Genomic DNA, 18,691 nt, shown 5'->3' with positions numbered 1-18,691 from the left:
TCTTTAGCCGTATCCTTGTGTGAAAATGAACATTTGCTCATTGGCAAGGCCCGTGGATAAAGTCATGGGGTGAAACCTTTTAATTGTGAGGGAAAGATTAGGGCCTTTAACAGGACACAAAAGTAGCTGCCCTCGGCTACTTGAGTCGATGTCCCCAGTCACCCGCAGTGATCACTAAGGTGGCTCTTGTCTTATCAAGGAGGCCAGCAGCCCATCCATACTATGAAGCTGTTAAAAGGGAATGATCTCATAATGCTGGTCAATAAACAACTTCTCTTCAGGGTTTATCATTCAGAGCAATGGGCAGAGTCCCTAGGCAATAAGAATGATCAGAGTCCACTGGCATATTTGTAACCTCGTGTTGGCCAACAGCCCGACCGCAGCAAACCGTTATGAAACTGGGTGCTATTTTCACAGGGCTTCTAGAACTCAGAAGCAATGTCTAAAGTGGCCTGTCACTGTAGAGGGTCCCAGACTGGTTCTTATGATCCAGTTTGGGGGAGACGCCAGTTTGGGGTTCTCTGTATGGAAGGGTAGTCATATTACCGCCTCTGTCCATTTTAAACACAACAGGGTCTCTTATCTTCATTACCCATTTATTGCTTGCCTTTTGGCTAAACTTTTTGCTTTACTTTCATGTTCTGGTAATTCTATTTTAAGTGTATTTCACCACAGAAGTGACTCTGTCCTCTGGCCTTTGCCGTGGAAGGCACTCTAGACACAGTGCTCAAAACTCAATTTAGAAAGACTTCTTGCTTCAGGAGAAACACAAACCTGATCCTCACCAGCTGGACTGGACCTCAGTACTGGTTAGGCCCCTGCAATCATGTCCCCCTTGTTGTTCTTTCCTTTCCCAGCTCAGGTCAGTGTCACTGAACACAAAGGAGCTCTGTGCTAACAGAAGGCCTGGCTGCCCACAGATCCAGGCCCATATCTTCACGCTTCGTAACCACGCTGGGAAAAAGATTTTCTTTTCTTAAATCAGGATTCCTACTGCCCCTCACACTGCTTCCTTTCAATGTCCCACTGACTTTGCAAATATGCTTGCACCTTTCCCATGAGCTGTGTAGTATATATACATCTTCTGGGTGGACACATTACCTTGACAACACAGAACAGAGTAGGGTTGGGAATTTAAAGTGGTGTATTTTTCTTGATAGCCAAATCTTACCACATATTTCAAAAATAAGTTTGATAATTTCTTCTTTCTGGAGGAAAAGAGGAAATGTATTAATTGCATGAGCATAATATTTTTTCCCACAGTCCTAAAAGATATGTCTTCTTACAATTGACATTGGGCTATTTGACTCAATCCTCCCACTGCCGGAAATAAAATACATAGCACACAGGCTGAAAGTTGCTATGCTTTATCATAATTGAATTGTGTTTGAGCTGTGAAACGTGATAGCTCAGACTTGGAGTTCGAGTCACAGCTCCAGCATTTACCAGCTGTGTGACTTTGGGCATTAAGTGACCTAACAGTGTCTGTGTCTCAGGGCTGTGCTGGGATTAAACAAGGTAACACACATACAGCTCTCAGCACACCGTCTGGCTCCACAAAGTATGTACCACCTGTAGTCGGCTCTCTGTATCCATGGGTGGGGGAACCAGTGACATTGTGCCATTTTATATAACGGACTTGAGCATCCACGGATTTTGGTATATTCTGGGGTTCGGGGTGAAGGTGGAGTCCTAGAACCAGTCCCCTGCAGATACCGAGGATGACAATGGCGTAGGAAGTGCATGCTTTCAGTTACAAGATTTAACCCACGTCAGCTGACCAACTAAGACAGGCACCAGGGTCGAAAGAGAATTCATTCTATGCTGTATTCCCTGCTTTTTTTCTGTATCAATCCCCAAATTTGCAAGTCTCCTCCCCAGTTTCCTGATACTCTCACTTAGGCTCTTCCATGAAATGGCCTTGGGTTCCTGAATGTTCCATCTCCATCCATGGCCTGAGATGAACTGGGTACTAGGAATCAATCTGCCAACCCCTTGCCCTGAGTGACATGTTTACAAATGACTGGAATGAGACTAGAGAGGTCAGGGGTCTACATCTGCCAAAGACTTGAAGCTGACAGGGATGATGATTAACTTAATAGATGAAAGAAACAGAAGCCCAGAAAATCTCAACAGGAAAGAGCAGTGGACCTGATCTAAGAAGATAAAATTTAAGAGTTACAAAAGTAATGTTTTAAAGGAAAAAATTTATAGTGACAGAACTGGGTGAAGGTGACATAGCTTGTAATATGGCTTAACAAAAGCATGTATGAAGAATACTCAGGGCATTTTAATTTTTTTTACTGTAAATTGAGTAGAAGCCAACGATGTCAAGTGGCTTCATAGTAAGAACTCTCAGTACGATTTTTAAAAAATTACATGACATGAAGGAGTCAACAGTTGTTCTTTTTTTCAGGCTTTGTCATGCTTTTCCACATTTAGAGAGGCATTAATAAATCTGAAACTAGAATGTGTCTAGAAAGGAAAATGTATGGGTTAATATATTTATATTGTGTATCTAGGACAAGGGAATGTTATGTTTTTAATATATTTATGTTTAATTTTTTACCCATGGAGAAAATACTATACCCTAAATTTTATGATTATAGTTTTATACTTAACAATTAACACTTAATTAATTCATCATAATTAATTTCCCATATTATTAAGTATTCTGAAAAACTTGATTACTGAAGACAAATGCATGGCCATTTTCAGGCTCATGATGCATTTGCCTAACCATCCTTCAGAAAAGTAGCAACTGACACTTCTAACAGCAGTATACAAGAAAACCTGTTCTGTTTTAGAGACACAATACTGTTATTATTATTATATAATCTTTGCCATTTGATAAAACCAAATATCTCCTTGTTTTAAATTACACTTATTCGATTATTTTGAGGGTAAATTTTATTTTATATGTCTGTTTGCAAGTTTTATTCTCTTGGGCACAGTCTTTGTATGTCCTTTGTCCATGTTTGTCTTTTATTGACTTGTAGGAGCAATTTATGTATCAAGGTTGCATTGTAATTCTTTTCACTGTGCTTTTATGGGATAACAAGGTCTAAGATGCTTTGAGTAGTCATATATCAATATTTTCCATGTATTCTTTGCTTTTAAGTCACTGGAATAGTTTTACTCTTTCCACTAAAATTACTGAATGACTGCGTTGGCTACTCAGTGCCAGCGATGAAGGCATCAAATTTATATCCCTCAAAGGGCTCATACTTAAATGAGTCTAGTAAGAATGAGACAAAGAAACAAATACTTTTATAAGCACTGTGCTGTTGGATCAGAAACAAGGAACCATGCCCACAGGGGTGGGAGAGTAGGGGTGGGAGAGTAAGGGTGAGGCTGTGGTCCTAGGAAGTAGGTAGACTTTGACCAGGGTGGGGTGGGGTGGGGAGAGGTGGAGGAAGAGGCTCCCAGGCAGAGGATGGAACTCACAAAGCACAGTGCGGTCCAGCACTTGAGTAAACTTATGACTCGGTATGTGACGAAGAATGACAGGAAATGCGGAGGGCAGATGAACTCTAGAAACCTCTGTGTTGTGGTCATGTTGAAGACTGTGGACTTATCCTGAGCAGTGAGAAGTCATGTGGTCTGTAGCAGAGAAGAAATCTGACGCCATTTTTATGCAAGAAAGGTGACTGTGGCAGCCAAGAGAGGGGTTTGAGGTGCCTAAGCAGTTCAGGCAAAAATAATAATACCACCTCCAGAAAGCAGTGGTGGAAGCGATGGATGGGAAGGACTGGCTGGAGGGACATTTCAGAAGGAGACGGAGGGGGTTCGGGAGTAACTGGAAGAAAGAGCGAGGGAAAGAAGGCGTGTGGGAGAAGGGAAGTGATAAAGGTGCTGCTCTTTGAGATGGGAGGGATGGAATGGGGGCAGGCTGGGACTGATGAGGAAGACTGGGTTCAGCTTGGGCCCAGCTGAGTCTGATGCACCTGAGGGGCATCCAGAGGGCGATGTCCAGGTGGGCAGTAGGAAGTAAAGTTTGGTGCTCAGGAGAGTGGTCCTAGCGGAGGCAGATTTAAGAAATACCAGTGTACAGTTGGCTGCTGAAACACAGATGGCAGTTGAGATTGTGTGAAGCCAGGCTTCTCTGTCTTTTTTAACCAGTGTGACCCCTTCCCACCCCCTTTTGTCAAGCATATTCTCTTCTGTATTTATAATACAAAAATATTTCTCCATTCTCCATTCAAATTGACAGTGATATTAAATAGCCTTTGAAACTGTACCTCCCCCCTCCAGCCTTTAATGACCGCCCCTCCCCTTGAGTTTGAAGGTGGGGAAGAGAAGACTGTGGGCAGATGCTGGGAAAGGCTAACATTTAAGGGACAGGTGGAGAAACAGTCTTTCTGAAGAAGTCTAGTATGAATGATTCAAAATTTGAACTCCATCAGTGGTATTTGCCTCTTAAAAGAGGAGTCTGTGAGTCTGAAATGAGTCTGCAACAGATAGTGTTTGGGAATATATTTGATCAGGGAGAGAATGGGGGTAGGGGGAGGAAAGAGGCCATACCAGGAGAGCATTCATGGTGTCCTGTCATGGCATCAGACAAGCCAACTCCAGCAATAAGGGCTCTCTGCTATTTGCTAGGGCGGTGACATAGGGCAAATTGCTCAAGCTTTCTGCATGACTTGGCACTTCTTCATCTGAAGCGGAGATGCTGCTACCAACCTCACGGACTGTCGTGTGGATTGATGTGGATCTTGCACAAGAGAGGGCTGTGGCCTATAGCCTGTCCCCTTCTCCTTGCACCCCCACCCCCATCCCCACCAGTCCTGCACTGCATGGGGCCTTGGTCAGCATTTATGTGGTGAACCCAGTCCTGGTTTCCAAGCTCTGTCAAAATCCCCCAGAACAGCTGCCCCTTGGCCACCTTATGTGTACAGGCCAGTGCTGTCAGCTCTCCAAACTTAGGGCCATTTGGGGAGACAATCTGAGGTCCTGTGTACCCAAGTACAGTACAGAGTGGGGCGTGTGCTCAGGGTGGTCATTCCCCTTGGCCCCGAGGACTCCTCACCTGGAGGAAGGGGTGCAGCTGGAGAAGGACCAGAGGTCCAGACTGGGGGCCATGCTTTATATGGGCCGCCCAGGCACCTGCAGTACTGGGTAAGGGTGGTACTGATGCAAAGGAGCCTAACACTGCATCTGCCACATATTAGATTCTCATTTCATGCTGACCTTGGTTTTCTAAATGCTAGAAAAAGGGAAGTGTGAAGGAAAGGAGACTTTGCATTAAAGCATACGTTATTTCGTCTGCTCTGGACCCACAGATCAATTCTATCACAACATATATCAAACTATAGGTGAACATCCTTTGCTTGTCATTCTCTCCATTAGGCTGTGAGCTCCTTGAGTCCAGAGACATAGTCTCTTCTTCTCAACCATTCCCCCAGCACCTATCTCAGACCCTGACCTAATAAATGTGCCCAGTAAATGCCGGTGAAATGAATGAATACATGGATGAAGGAAAACCAGTTCCCCTCCTCACGCTGGAACAAGAGGGAGGGTATAAACCTATGAGGAACGTTCCTCCAGGCATTTTACATACACTCTCCTCTGCTGCTTTTGGGGAGAAATTGTCACACACATAGTTGCTTCATCCACCACCGGCATCTGGGAAGGTCTGACATGTGGCAGGGGAACCGCAAAGAGAAAAAGGCAGATGGGCCATAAAGACCATGTGGAGTTCTGTTCTCACAGGCCCAGCCCTCACCTTCACCACCTCAGCTCCCACCCCTGCATTTTCCTAGCTCTGTACATAGCATCAACATCCTCAGACTGTGACCCACCAAAGAGTCCAAAAGGGGAAAAGGGAGAAGGTCCCTAGTTCTCCTTAATTCCTGGAGATGAAATGCCTCGAAATCAAAAAGGAAGAATTAGATTTTCTATAGAAATTCTAGCACTTCCCCATCCAGTGGGACTTTCGAGAGTTGGCTTTTTGTTTGCCGTGTTGCAGAGAGAATAGGGAAGAGTCTGTACATCTTCACCAGTATTTGTTGAGTAAGTGAATACGTGAAAATACACAATCCCAACTTTGTGATTGCTATTCTCTGCAGAGAACTTCCCAAAGGAAAGAGTTCAGGAAAAAAAGAGCCCCCCACTCTGAAATGTGAAGGATCATGGAAAATAAAAAATCACTTGTTCATCTGGCTTCTTTTAAACAGCTCACTTCCTTGTTAACATTTCTACCAAGGGTCAGAGGCAGCAGTTAGTTACATCTCTGCCACGAGTCAGGGTAAGGGCTGCTAGGAGTTCTGTGCCCCCTCATGTTCAGATTCAAGCACCTCATGCATCTTAGTCAGCTCTGGGCTTGCAGCAGCACCATCAGTTACATGGCAACTGGAATTCTGTGTCAGAAGACGTCATCCTTCTAAAGCTAAAACATGAATGCAATAATTTTGTAAACACAACCCCCTCAGTTACCCTCTAGGATTGGTACTCACTGTAAGTCCTAGGTCTCCTTTTGGTCCTGGTAACCCCTACTTAGTGGAAGAAGAGTAGCAGTCAGTGTAGGTTGGAACCAGCTAATGTATGCAGTAACAGTCAGACTTTAAAAATCACTTCTTGCCTGTTTTCCTTCAGATCCGGGATCTCCAATTTCCCCTTTATCTCCTTTCTTTCCCACGTCGCCCCGTTCTCCATGCTCTCCCTACATAAAAAAATGAAAAGTTAAGTGTAGAATGTGAATATTAAAGCCACTTAAGAAAAACTCTATAATTTGATTTATTTGCAGCTGGCATCTCTTGAAGACCTGTGGTTCTTGTTGATATAAATATACTCTATGAAAAAAAAATGAGAGGCATTTTATTTACAGCCCCCCCCCATTACCATACTCTAATTCATGATGAACTAGAGATCTCAAGGTGAGGAGACCATGAGATACCATCAGATCAGTTCACTGCCTTTAGGAACTTCAGCTATTATACAATTTAACGCCTGAGTTATCTAGAATCTTCTACATGGTATAATGATTTATTCCTTATCACCTGGCTTTTGAGACTGAAGAAAATGAGATTTCATAGAGTAAGCATGTTTGTAGTTAGGAAAAGAAATGCATAAGGATTCACTTTCAAATGGATGTTTTCCTCTGAGAGTTATAAGGAGAAGAGTGACAAGTGCACGAGAGCTCTTCCAGAGTTGTAGTTAAGCTATTGAGATCCTAAGCCTAGGCGTCTCTCTCTCTCTGAGGTCCTGAAATACTTACCTTCTGACCAGGGAGGCCACGGCCTGTCGTGCCCTTTGGCCCCGGGAAGCCTTGAGGTCCTTGCTCCCCCTACATACAGCATGAGACAGGGATGTTCTTGTTAGTTTCCCAAGATAACTCAGAATATACTTTGGGTTGGATATACGCTTGCAGTTTCAAAACTGCATTTTAGCATTATCTAAGTTTAGGAGGGGAGGGTAATCCATGTATGTCAGATGGGCTCAGTGATTTGCTAGTAAAAATTTAACTACTTACCTAGGGTAGAAGTGAGGGAGCTGGTTTACAACATTTGTCTGTTCCTGTGGCGTAAACACTCCCACCTTTGCCAATTTCAAACCCTGACTATAACATCAACAAGTTCTCAAGTAACAGACACCTGTTATTTTCATTGTGATACTAATGGTGATTTTTATAATCATCTTTACATTTGTCTGTATTTTTATTGAAGTAATACTGACTTACAATGTTGTGTTACTTTCAGGTGTATAGCAAAGTGATTCAGTTATACATAAACGTATACATACACACACACACACACACACACACACATACTTTTTCAGTTTATTTTCCATTATAGGTTACTACAAGAATATAGTTCCCTGTGCTACACAGTACATTTTTCAATATTCTGATATTTTGAAAGCATGTATTATCTTAATAATGGAGGACAAGAAGATTTACCTGCATCTCTCCCCAGTTAATGCCAAGGAGTATTTATAGAATTCACCATATACTGTTAGTTCCATCCCTGATAATTTGTAGCAACATGAATCTGTTAAACTAATTTAATACTTCCTTAATTTGGAAAATAAAAATGTTTGCCTTTTAGGACGTGTTTTAACTTTGCCCATCATATCTTAACATTATCTGCTGCTCTGGCACCTCCATCCTCAAAAACCACACAGTTTAAAAGGTTTTCATGGTGTTGAACGTGGAACAGGAATAATCACTAACAAGTATACAAAGTCACGGCACTGATGCTGCTTGGATCTGCAGTAATCCCTGCTTAACTCCAGCTCATTGTTAGCAATGAGCCTGTGGCAAGGCTTTGAAGGACCATGGGCTCCCGGGATTGATTTGTCTACCTTTAGCTTCTTTCTCAAAGGTCCCTGACCATGCCCACTAGAGGCACCTGGTATGCTTAATAAAAACCTCAGACCAACTAGATGAGAATCAAGGATGGGAGTAGGGGTGGCACATTCATTTGCTGCAGGCTTGCGAAGGCTCAAGAGCCCTTACCCTAGAAGGCAGGATGGGCTTTGGAAGATCACTCCTGGAAAGGGCTGCAGAGGATTGCTTGTAACTTTGGATATCAGCATTCCTGAGATCCCTTTCCTAGCTCACTGGCTTTCAAGCTTTTAAAAAATAGAATCCTTTCTTTTAAAAAGTGTTGCAGTGAAGTATTTCCGACACACAAAAATTTTTTAGAAAAAGATACTCACCTATATAGCACCATATTAAAAAGTGAAATAGTGCAGATACCAATGAAACCCCAATCCAGTGCCCTTCCCAGAAGGAAGGAGGAAACCTCCCTCTGAAATTGATATGCTTCACTCATATCTATGTTTTTTGTGCTTTAACTACCTGTGTATATATTCTAAAGCCATGCACAATGTTGTTTTTAATATTTAAACTTCAAGTAAGTGATACATTTATGCATCCAATTTGTATTCTAGTCCAACTTGTATTTTAGATCTCAACATTATCTAATTGAAATTAATCTGCGTTCCTATGTGTACTTCTAGGTTGTTAATTTTCTCTTCTCTACAGTATTCCATTAAATACCTGGGCTACAATTTATCCATTATCGTAATGATGGACATTTAGGTTGTTGCTGATATTTCCCTATTGCAAATAATGCTTTAATGAATACTCTTTTTATTTCTTTGCACACTTGCATACATCTCTAGGAGGAAACTCTTTCATTGAAACAAATCTTAAACAGAGGAGTACAAACTAAAGTGAATACAAGTGTGGATTCTCTTGTTGGTAAATAAAGTGGTCAGTTCTCACATCCATCCCTTGCCCCTCACAGCAGTCTGACTTGGCTGAACTCTGAGGTTCTTACGATCTCATCATGTTGTATTTCTAAATGGATGGCAAATATGGGGTTATAGTTTTGCATCCTCATTCCAACTCCAGGGGACTCATGACAAGTTCCTTACTATGGTCAAATTGCAGAGAACTCATTCACTGAATGTCTTTTTCACCCGGTTAACCCCTGAGCCAAGCAATAGCATGGAGAGCTCACAGTGAGTAACTATGTAGTGTTGTGCACCGATGTCTCACACCTCTCCAAGGAGACTCACCCCCAAAGAAGCAGTGACCCCTCTCTTGGTGGCTCAGTTAGTTAGAGGAGACAGGCAAGGATCATTGGTCTTCTTTGTTCAGTTTACAGTCGAGAGAGAAAAGTCACCAGGAAATCTGGTGGTGTCGGGATCCCCAGCAACTTGGATAGGGATCAGTGCCAGTTAAATAAGCTCCCAAACATGAAACCAACACTGAGATTCCAAGCTGGAGATTCAAGCAGGAGACAGGGAGGTGTGGGAGCCCATGATTGGGTTAACAAATTGTAACAGACCCCAGCCGCTTGTCTCCTTAAAGAAGAGCAAATGTGCTTAGTAACTGCCTTGCTTGCATAGTTGAGGTTTTAGATAGCACTCTGCTCCTTGCAAAGCAATGACCCAGGCCCTTGGCTATAAACTCTGGGCGTGCCTGCTGTTAGACAGTCATCTATCTCCAAAGCAAGGAACTGGCTGGACTGGTGGTCTGTTTTAACATATCTATAAGAATGTATCTTGCTCCCCTCTTCCCATGACTTCCCTAAAGGTACACTGTACGCCCCCAAAGGAAAGAGTCTTGGGCTGGAATGGTAAACAAGTAATAAAAATCTGCAGACTCAGAGGTGAGAAGGCTGGTTAGCCAATGACAGATAAGATCCCCAGAGGGGGGCAACTAAGACAGGAACAGCCACCTGAGTTCAAGAAAAATGTTAAGCAGCTGCTTCTCATACTTTCCGCCCTGATAAGCTGTAAGGCTTGCTGATGTCAACATGAACATAATTTACCAAAACATAAAGGTATTCTGACCTTGAGCCAAACTCTACAATCTCGAGCCCACCCTGTCTTTCCCTAAATTCCTACATTCCATCACACAACTGTCAGTGATTTCTCCTTTGACTGTACACAATACATATGGGAGCATTTGAGAGGTTCGTGGAGTTGGCTCCCAACTCCCTCTCGCTCTCTTGACTTTTTCCACAGAGTCTTGAGTAATTCATTCCGTCTTGGTGGGACTTCTGCTGGCCAGAACCCACAACTGGTGATGAACCCACAGGGAGGAGGAAAATCTGTTCTGTTTCTAAAGGTTGTGCACTGCCAACCCAGGTGTGCTGAAGAGGACTAGGCATATCTGGAGTATCTGGATAACACAGACCAACCTCATTACACTTACTGGAAAATGCTCTCCTGAGAGTGAGTCTGCAGCCTCACCTTGAATGTGAAGGATAGAAGGGCCTGCCTACATACAGACTAGGTGGCCAGCCGAGCGAGTGAGGTGAGGGAGAGCAGGAAGATTGCTGCCTCAGAGCCTGCCATTCTCTGTTCTCATTAGAAATAAAATAAAAAACAAAAATAAGAAAGGTATTCTCTGGGGAAGAGAGGGTATAGTTCAAAGTGGTAGAGCACATGTTTAGCATGCCTGAGGTCCTGGGTTCAATCCCCAGTACCTGTTCTAAAAAACAAAACAAAAAAAAAACCATAAATAAATAAACTGAATTACCTGCCCCCTTAAATTTTTTTTAAAAAATTAAGTTACTATAAAATATTTTTTAAAAAAGAGAAGTATCCTCTGATGAAAAAGGTATCAGTAAATGGCACTTAGGCATAACTTAGTTTTCTCAGGGGAATGAGGACATCTTCAACCAACCAGGTGCCTGGTTGAAAGGTGGTTCTGAGTTGTCAAGGAGATGCTTGAGAGCATTGGTACCTGAGGTGAGGGGGTGGTGTCAGGAGGGTTCCTGGTCAGGTGTCAGGGAGATGAAAGGTTCATGGGAGAACACTGAAAGGAAATTTGCAGGTGGCTTTGTTCCAAACCCAAGGACAGATAGTATGAAAAACAAAGGAGCTGGTACTATGGTGTGATGGTGAATTATTGCTAGGGATTATATATATTTAGAAAAAGTGGGTCCAGCAAGAACTTGATACTTTCTGACAATTATTCAGAATAATAGTTTATTTCACAACCTTTCAGATTCCCATAGCAGCTCATCTAGAAGGTGTCTAATAAATGTTTATGACTAACTAGCTGCTTTTAAGAAATGACATAATTTCCTTTCTGAAAGCTGCTGCGGCTTCATTGCCGTGCCCGGAGGGAAAAGCCTCAGTCAGAGCAGCTAGTCCTCATGTTAGAATCAGTTCCGCATTCAGGAATTTATTTTGCATTACTTCATAATACAGACATTTTACATATGATTGTTAACACTGTACCTATTCCAGGCAGCTGGGTTTCCCTATAATAAAGGCTTTTTTTTTTTCTTTTTAATCACCAGTTTTCCCTTCAAAATACTTGAAGACTTCCTATAACTTTCAGAATAGACTATCTGGCTAAAAGCCTTTAGCAAATAAGTCCATGCGTAAGCTTGGCTATGGTGAATGTTATCCAATCAGGTTTTTTCCCTTACGAGTCTCAGGGAAATGACAGGCAATGATTTCAGCATGGGTCAGAAGCAGCTGCAAGAAAGATCTCATCTGTCTGAAGGTATAATTAAGTCCAAATTTCAAACCCAGCTTTTTAACCACTATATCTCAGTCTTAGATCTTTCCTGCAAAAGATGTGATCATTTTAATTTTTCAGATGTTTGCTTATTCTCTGAGAGTATCAGTGATAATTTTCTGATGTTTATAATTTTACTGTGTTATGTAAGAGAATGTGCTTCTCTGCATAGAATATACTGAAGTATTTAGGGGTAAAGGGATATCATATCTGCAACTCACTTTCAAGTGTTTCAGAAAAATAATGTGTGGGTCTACCCGTCCACATACACAGAGTTTGATAAAGGAAATGTAATGCTAACATTTTAGGATATCTGAGTAAAGGGTGTATGGGAGTTAATTCTCTGTACTATCTTTGCAGCATTTTTGTCTAATTCTGAAATTATTTCAAAATCAAAGTTTAAATTAGTATATAAAACAAATGAAGAATGCCCTGAATGGTTGCAAAAAGAGATCTGTCTATGCTGTAAGCCCTGAAGGTACTTTACTCACCCAAAGTCTGGCTGAAAGAACACTGGAGAGACTTAAAGCAAAGCCAGAACTGTAGATTTCTTCCTCCAGAGACGACTTCTGCTGTTTGAATTCAAGCAGCCTGCACTGTTATCAGAGACCTGTTTCCCCAGGATTTACTTTCATGCCAACTCAGTTCAACCTTTTAAACCAGCGGTAGTATTGTCCCATTTGGACACAGCCAATATACAAGCCCGATCTTTGTTCTCTCCCACTGTACTGTGACTTGACCTGCGTAGGGATGATAAAAATGCCTATAGAGAAAGTGGGACACCAGAGCTGCAAGGAATAAAGGGAGCCCTCAGCTAACATTTTCCCTTTCTATTCAAGTTAATGCCTCCCAAGTATCCTCTGTCATCTCACAGGTAATAACGGAGATAATTACTTAGAACATAGAGATGCTTATTTCACATTTACAAGGGAGGACTCAGGAGTCTACTGTTGGGGTAAATGGTTTTAATTGTTCTAGGATTTTAGCCCTTGCTCATTGCCTCAGACTGAAACCGAACTCTGACACCAGAATGAGATTTTGGCCCAGCCCCAGGCTCACTTCAGTGAAAACATTTTGCCATTTAATTTTTTTATCTTTATGTCCTTTTCATTTTACTGTTTTTTTTTTTAACATTTTTTATTGATTTATAATCATTTTACAATGTGTCAAATTCCAGTGTTCAGCACAATTTTTCAGTCATTCATGGACATATACACACTCATTGTCACATTTTTTTCTCTGTGAGTTATCATAACATTTTGTGTATATTTCCCTGTGCTATACAGTGTAGTCTATTCTACAATTTTGAAATCCCAGTCTATCCCTTCCCACCCTCCACCCCCCTGGTAACCACAAGTCTGTATTCTCTGTCTGTGAGTCTATTTCTGTCCTTTATTTACGCTTTGTTTTTGTTTGTTTGTTTGTTTTTGTTTTTGTTTTTTAGATTCCACATATGAGCGATCTCATATGGTATTTTTCTTTCTCTTTCTGGCTTACTTCACTTAGAATGACATTCTCCAGGAGCATCCATGTTGCTGCAAATGGTATTATGTTGTCGGTTTTTATGACTTAGTAGTATTCCATTGTATAAATATACCACCTCTTCTTTATCCAGTCACCTGTTGATGGACATTTAGGCTGTTTCCATGTTTTGGCTATTGTAAATAGTGCTGCTATGAACATTGGGGTGCAGGTGTCATCCTGAAGTAGATTTCCTTCTGGATACAAGCCCAGGAGTGGGATTCCTGGGTCATATGGTAAGTCGATTCCTAGTCTTTTGAGGAATCTCCACACTGTTTTCCATAGTGGCTGCACCAAACTGCATTCCCACCAGCAGTGTAGGAGGGTTCCCCTTTCTCCACAGCCTCTCCAGCATTTATCATTTGTGGATTTTTGAATGACGGCCATTCTGACTGGTGTGAGGTGATACCTCATTGTAGTTTTGATTTGCATTTCTCTGATAATTAGTGATATTGAGCATTTTTTCATGTGCTTTTTGATCATTTGTATGTCTTCCTTGGAGAATTGCTTGTTTAGGTCTTCTGCCCATTTTTGGATTGGGTTGTTTATTTTTTTCTTATTGAGTCGTATGAGCTGCTTATATATTCTGGAGATCAAGCCTTTGTCGGTTTCACTTGCAAAAATTTTCTCCCATTCTGTAGGTTTTCTTCTTGTTTTACTTCTGGTTTCCTTTGCTGTGCAGAAGCTTGTAAGTTTCATTAGGTCCCATTTGTTTATTCTTGCTTTTATTTCTTCTAGGAGAAAATTTTTGAGATGTATGTCAGATAATGTTTTGCCTATGTTTTCCTCTAGGAGGTTTATTGTATCTTGTCTTATGTTTAAGTCTTTAATCCATTTTGAGTTGATTTTTGTATATGGTGTAAGGGAGTGTTCTAGCTTCATTGTTTTACATGCTGCTGTCCAGTTTTCCCAACACCATTTGCTGAAGAGACTGTCTTTATTCCATTGTATATTCTTGCCTCCTTTGTCGAAGATGAGTTGACCAAAAGTTTGTGGGTTCATTTCTGGGCTCTCTATTCTGTTCCATTGGTCTATATGTCTGTTTTGGTACCAATACCATGCTTTCTTGATGACTGTAGCTCTATAGTATTGTCTGAAGTCTGGGAGAGTTATTCCTCCAGCCTCTTTCTTTCTCTTCAGTAATGCTTTGGCAATTCTAGGCCTTTGATTGTTCCATATAAATTTTATTTTGATTTGTTCTAGTTCTGTGAAATATGTCCTGGGTAATTGGATAGGGATTGCATTAAATCTGTAGATTGCCTTGGGCAGTGTGACCATTTTAACAATATTGATTCTTCCAATCCAAGAGCATGGAATATCTTTCCATTTTTTAAAGTCTTCTTTAATTTCCTTCATCAGTGGTTTATAGTTTTCTGTGTATAATTCTTTCACCTCCTTGGTTAGATTTATTCCCAGATATTTTATTACTTTGGGTGCTATTTTAAAGGGGATTGTTTCTTTACTTTCTTCTTCTGTTGATTTATCGTTAGTGTAAAGAAATGCAACTGATTTTTGAACGTTAATTTTGTAATCTGCTACCTTGCTGAATTCTTCAATCAGCTCTAGTAGCTTTTGTGTGGACCTTTTAGGGTTTTCTATATATAGTAACATGTCATCAGCATATAATGACACTTTTACCTCTTCTTTTCCAGTTTGGATCCCTTTTATTTCTTTCTCTTGCCTGACTGCTGTGGCTAGGACTTTCAGGACTATGTTGAATAGGAGTGGTGATAGTGGGCATCCTTGTCTTGTCCCAGATTTTAGTGGGAAGCTTTTGAGTTTTTCACCGTTGAGTACTATGCTGGCTGTAGGTTTGTCATATATAGCTTTTATGATGTTGAGATATGTTCCCTCTATACCCACTTTGGCGAGAGTTTTTATCATAAATGGGTGTTGAATTTTATCAAATGCTTTTTCTGCATCGATTGAGATGATCATGTGGTTTTTGTCCTTTCTCTTGTTGATGTGATGTATTACATTGATTGATTTGCCTTCATTTTACTGTTGAGCTGCTTTCTTCCTCCTTAGTTTCTACTTCTTGCTAAAGGGTAAAGGGCTGAAGTCACTTATTACAAAGGTTATCCCATCCCCAGTATTTCCAGCTCAATCAGAATCTTGGGTTTCTCCTTTGTCAAGATTTGCAGTCCTGTCTGAGAAGTTGCAGAGGCCTGGTTACATATTGAAAAGAAAGGAAACCTCTGGCTAACCCTCAGTCAGAGGTCAACTGGAATATTTTAGGTGGAGAGCACTTGCTGTAGAAGCTATGAGAACAGGAAGCATTTTACTTTTCTATGGAATTTTCTTTGCTTCCTATTATAAGTCTAAAGCCATCCCCACCATTCTGTAGTGGCCCCAAAAGCATCCCAGAATAAATCAACTGGTCATTCTTCCCTTCACTTCCCCTCTTCACCTTTCCTCCTTTCTGATGGCGATTAGAGTATTATTAATTAGGAACCAGGGGAATTGTCGGTTTTGAAAGTGGTGAGTAAAAGCTTACTCAGCCGGCCTTCTGCCAGCTTACAGAAAGAAGCCAGTATTGCATTATGATGTTGACTTAGTGGGTACACAGTACAGTTAGCAAGATGTGGTGACCTGCCTGAACAGTCATCTAGTATTCAGCCTGGGATCCAGGAACCACTGGATTGAAAGGGATTATTTTCTTACGCTTCGCGGTCACCGCTAGTTCTCTTGAGAAGGAAAATGGTACACAGGGAGCACATATAGATAGAAGGCATGTATCCAGAGGTCCCTAGAACACCCCAGGGTCTAGCATTTTTGTATTTCTCGCCTTCTCCCTGAAGTTCTCATCATAACAGTCTGTTGTAACTAGCAGCTGCCATTCATTGTATGCCGATGTGTGAAGGACTGAGTTAGGTGATAGCAGAGATAGACACATTCTTATTTAATTTCTGGAATAATCCTGGGAGCAAGTATATAAATGATAAAACAGAGGCTTTGCAGTTTCTTCCATGTCACCTCAGATTGTATCTGATTTCACAGCAATGTTTTGCACAGTAATTCTCTCCCCAAATGCAAAGGTGACAGTTCCTCCAAACAAAGGCTCTGCTGATTTTTCTTTCCTCCAGTTCTGTCTTGGCAGGGGGTAGAAACCAGGCCGGTTCCCATCTTTAGTCTGAAAATCAAGAGCTTCCTGTTGCTTAAAATTCTTTCCTCTGTGGAGTTGAATTCCTCCAACTTAATGTGCCATTTTGACATGTTAACATTCTCTAATGGGACTAAGACAGCATAATGCTCATTCAGTAAAGCAGCCCATTTGGTTATAGAATCAATGAGCTAGTTACTTGTTATCAGGGGAGCCTTTGGCTGAAGTGTAGCCTGGCTTACCTGGTACCCGGCCAAGGAACAGTCCTAATGGGCTTCATGGAATAATATGGCTCCGTTCTATTTGATTTTCATTCAAATGGGGATCTAGATCTATTGTGTCTGGTGTGAGGCAGGGAAATAGTTTACTTTTTATAGATCCAGGGGCTGATTTTGGTTCTGTTTTTAAAAACAGTTTAAAACCCTCACCATTTCTTTCTTTCCTCATTCCGTGGCCCTCAATGCAGAGTCTTTTTCAATAACCCAAGAAATGTAAGCCATGTTTAGCAAGGGTTTTCAACCCACTCCCATGGAAATCTCCATGAGCTGGACCAAGATGCTGCTCACATTAATACTGATGGCTATATTCATTTCCTATTGTTGCTATAATGAATTACCACAAATTTAGTGTCTTAAACAACATAAATTTGTTCTCTTACAGTTCCAGAAATTAGAAGTCCAAAATCAGTTTACTGGGCTAAAGTTGAGGTGTTGACAGGGCTGGTTTCTCCTGGAGGCTCTGAAGGGAGCAGCTGTTGCCCTGACTTTTTCAGCTTCTAATGGTCACCTGTATTCTTTAGCTTGTGGCCTGTTCCTCCATCTTCCTCCACTTCATCATCTCTGAGTCCATCATCACATCACCTTATCCATGATCTATACTCTCTCTGCTTCTCTCTTATAAGGAACACTCATGATTACATGTAGGACCCACCCAGATAATCTTCCCATCTCAAATGCCTAACTTAATCACATCTGCAAAGTTCCTTCTGCCATATAAGGTAATATTCACAAATTCTAAGGATTAGGACATGAATATTTTTAGGGGCCATTATCCAGCCTACCACGCTGGCTTTTTCCATATTCATGCAAAAAGAAAGATAATAATTATATTTTCTGTAATTTATCTTAATATATTTCAGTTTAAAAACAGTGTCATGAATATATGTATGTGCAAGTTAATTTATACTCTAGGGGTGCTCAGTTAACACTTGAAATACTGTCATCAGTAGTCCACACTTCAAAGACAGGTGACTCAACTACTGCTGTCTGAATGTACTCCAGAGGAATGATAGAAACAATTTATCCCTGGGGAAATAAGGGATGTTCAAGACATGTGGTAGCAGGAACTTTCCCCTTGCATAAATAGGGGATACATAAATATTTGCATAAACCAAATATTTCCCATAGAGCACCTTACATTCTTGAACTCATTCAGAACAGGTGCCTCCTCCCCTTATCCCAAAATGAAAAATCTCCTTACCCGATCTGACTAATAGATTAATTGGTCCCATCACAAGAATATGGCTGTATTTGCCTCAGAGTGATAATTGTAGGCAAAGTTCTTGTCACAGTGCTTAAAAAGACAGAGACCTGGCCTTTTGGACCCAGTTTTCCATACATGTTTTTATACCCACTTATTAATAAGTAGCCACACATAGGGTAGAATTCTGTCTGAAACTTGCTTTCATTGAAGTGTGGCACCTAATAGCAAGGTTGTCTAGAGAACTCCTACTCAGTGCTAATCTTCAGAGGTGACAGGCAGCCATCCAAAAAAATGACACATTGAGGGAGGAAGGTATAGCTCAGTGGTAGAGTATGTGCTGAGCTTGCATGAGGTCTTGGGTTCAATCTCCAGTACCTCCATTAAAAAAGCAATAAATAAATAAGCCTGATTACTACCCTCTAAAATACCTAAAATAAATAAATAAACAAACTTGAAAAAAAAAAAAAAGAGCGACAAATTGTAAATGTCCAAATTGGCCTAGCTCAGCTCATAACAGTCAGAGTCCAATGTGCTGTTTGGCCATATTTTCCCTTGATCATTTTTCTTAAACTTTTAGAAAGTTAAGAAAATCGCTG

At 41.1% G+C, this 18,691-nt stretch overlaps 1 protein-coding gene across 2 annotated transcripts in view; it reads right to left on the bottom strand.

The window, feature by feature from the left end:
- The window catches only part of COL28A1 (collagen type XXVIII alpha 1 chain), a 156,769-nt gene that overhangs the window by 23,478 nt on the left and 114,600 nt on the right, over positions 1 to 18,691 (bottom strand). For both annotated transcript variants that reach the window (XM_032483961.1, XM_032483963.1), the window contains exons 28-31: positions 7,217 to 7,285; positions 6,581 to 6,661; positions 6,456 to 6,491; positions 1,172 to 1,208 (exon numbers count right to left, since the gene is read on the bottom strand). In XM_032483961.1, coding sequence (XP_032339852.1) covers positions 1,172 to 1,208; positions 6,456 to 6,491; positions 6,581 to 6,661; positions 7,217 to 7,285 — 223 coding nt within the window. The remainder of the gene's footprint in view (positions 1 to 1,171; positions 1,209 to 6,455; positions 6,492 to 6,580; positions 6,662 to 7,216; positions 7,286 to 18,691) is intronic.

This window comes from Camelus ferus, chromosome 7 (assembly GCF_009834535.1).
Source record: "Camelus ferus isolate YT-003-E chromosome 7, BCGSAC_Cfer_1.0, whole genome shotgun sequence".
NCBI classification, from domain to species: domain Eukaryota; kingdom Metazoa; phylum Chordata; class Mammalia; order Artiodactyla; family Camelidae; genus Camelus; species Camelus ferus.
This window is presented reverse-complemented; position numbering and strand designations above follow the sequence as displayed.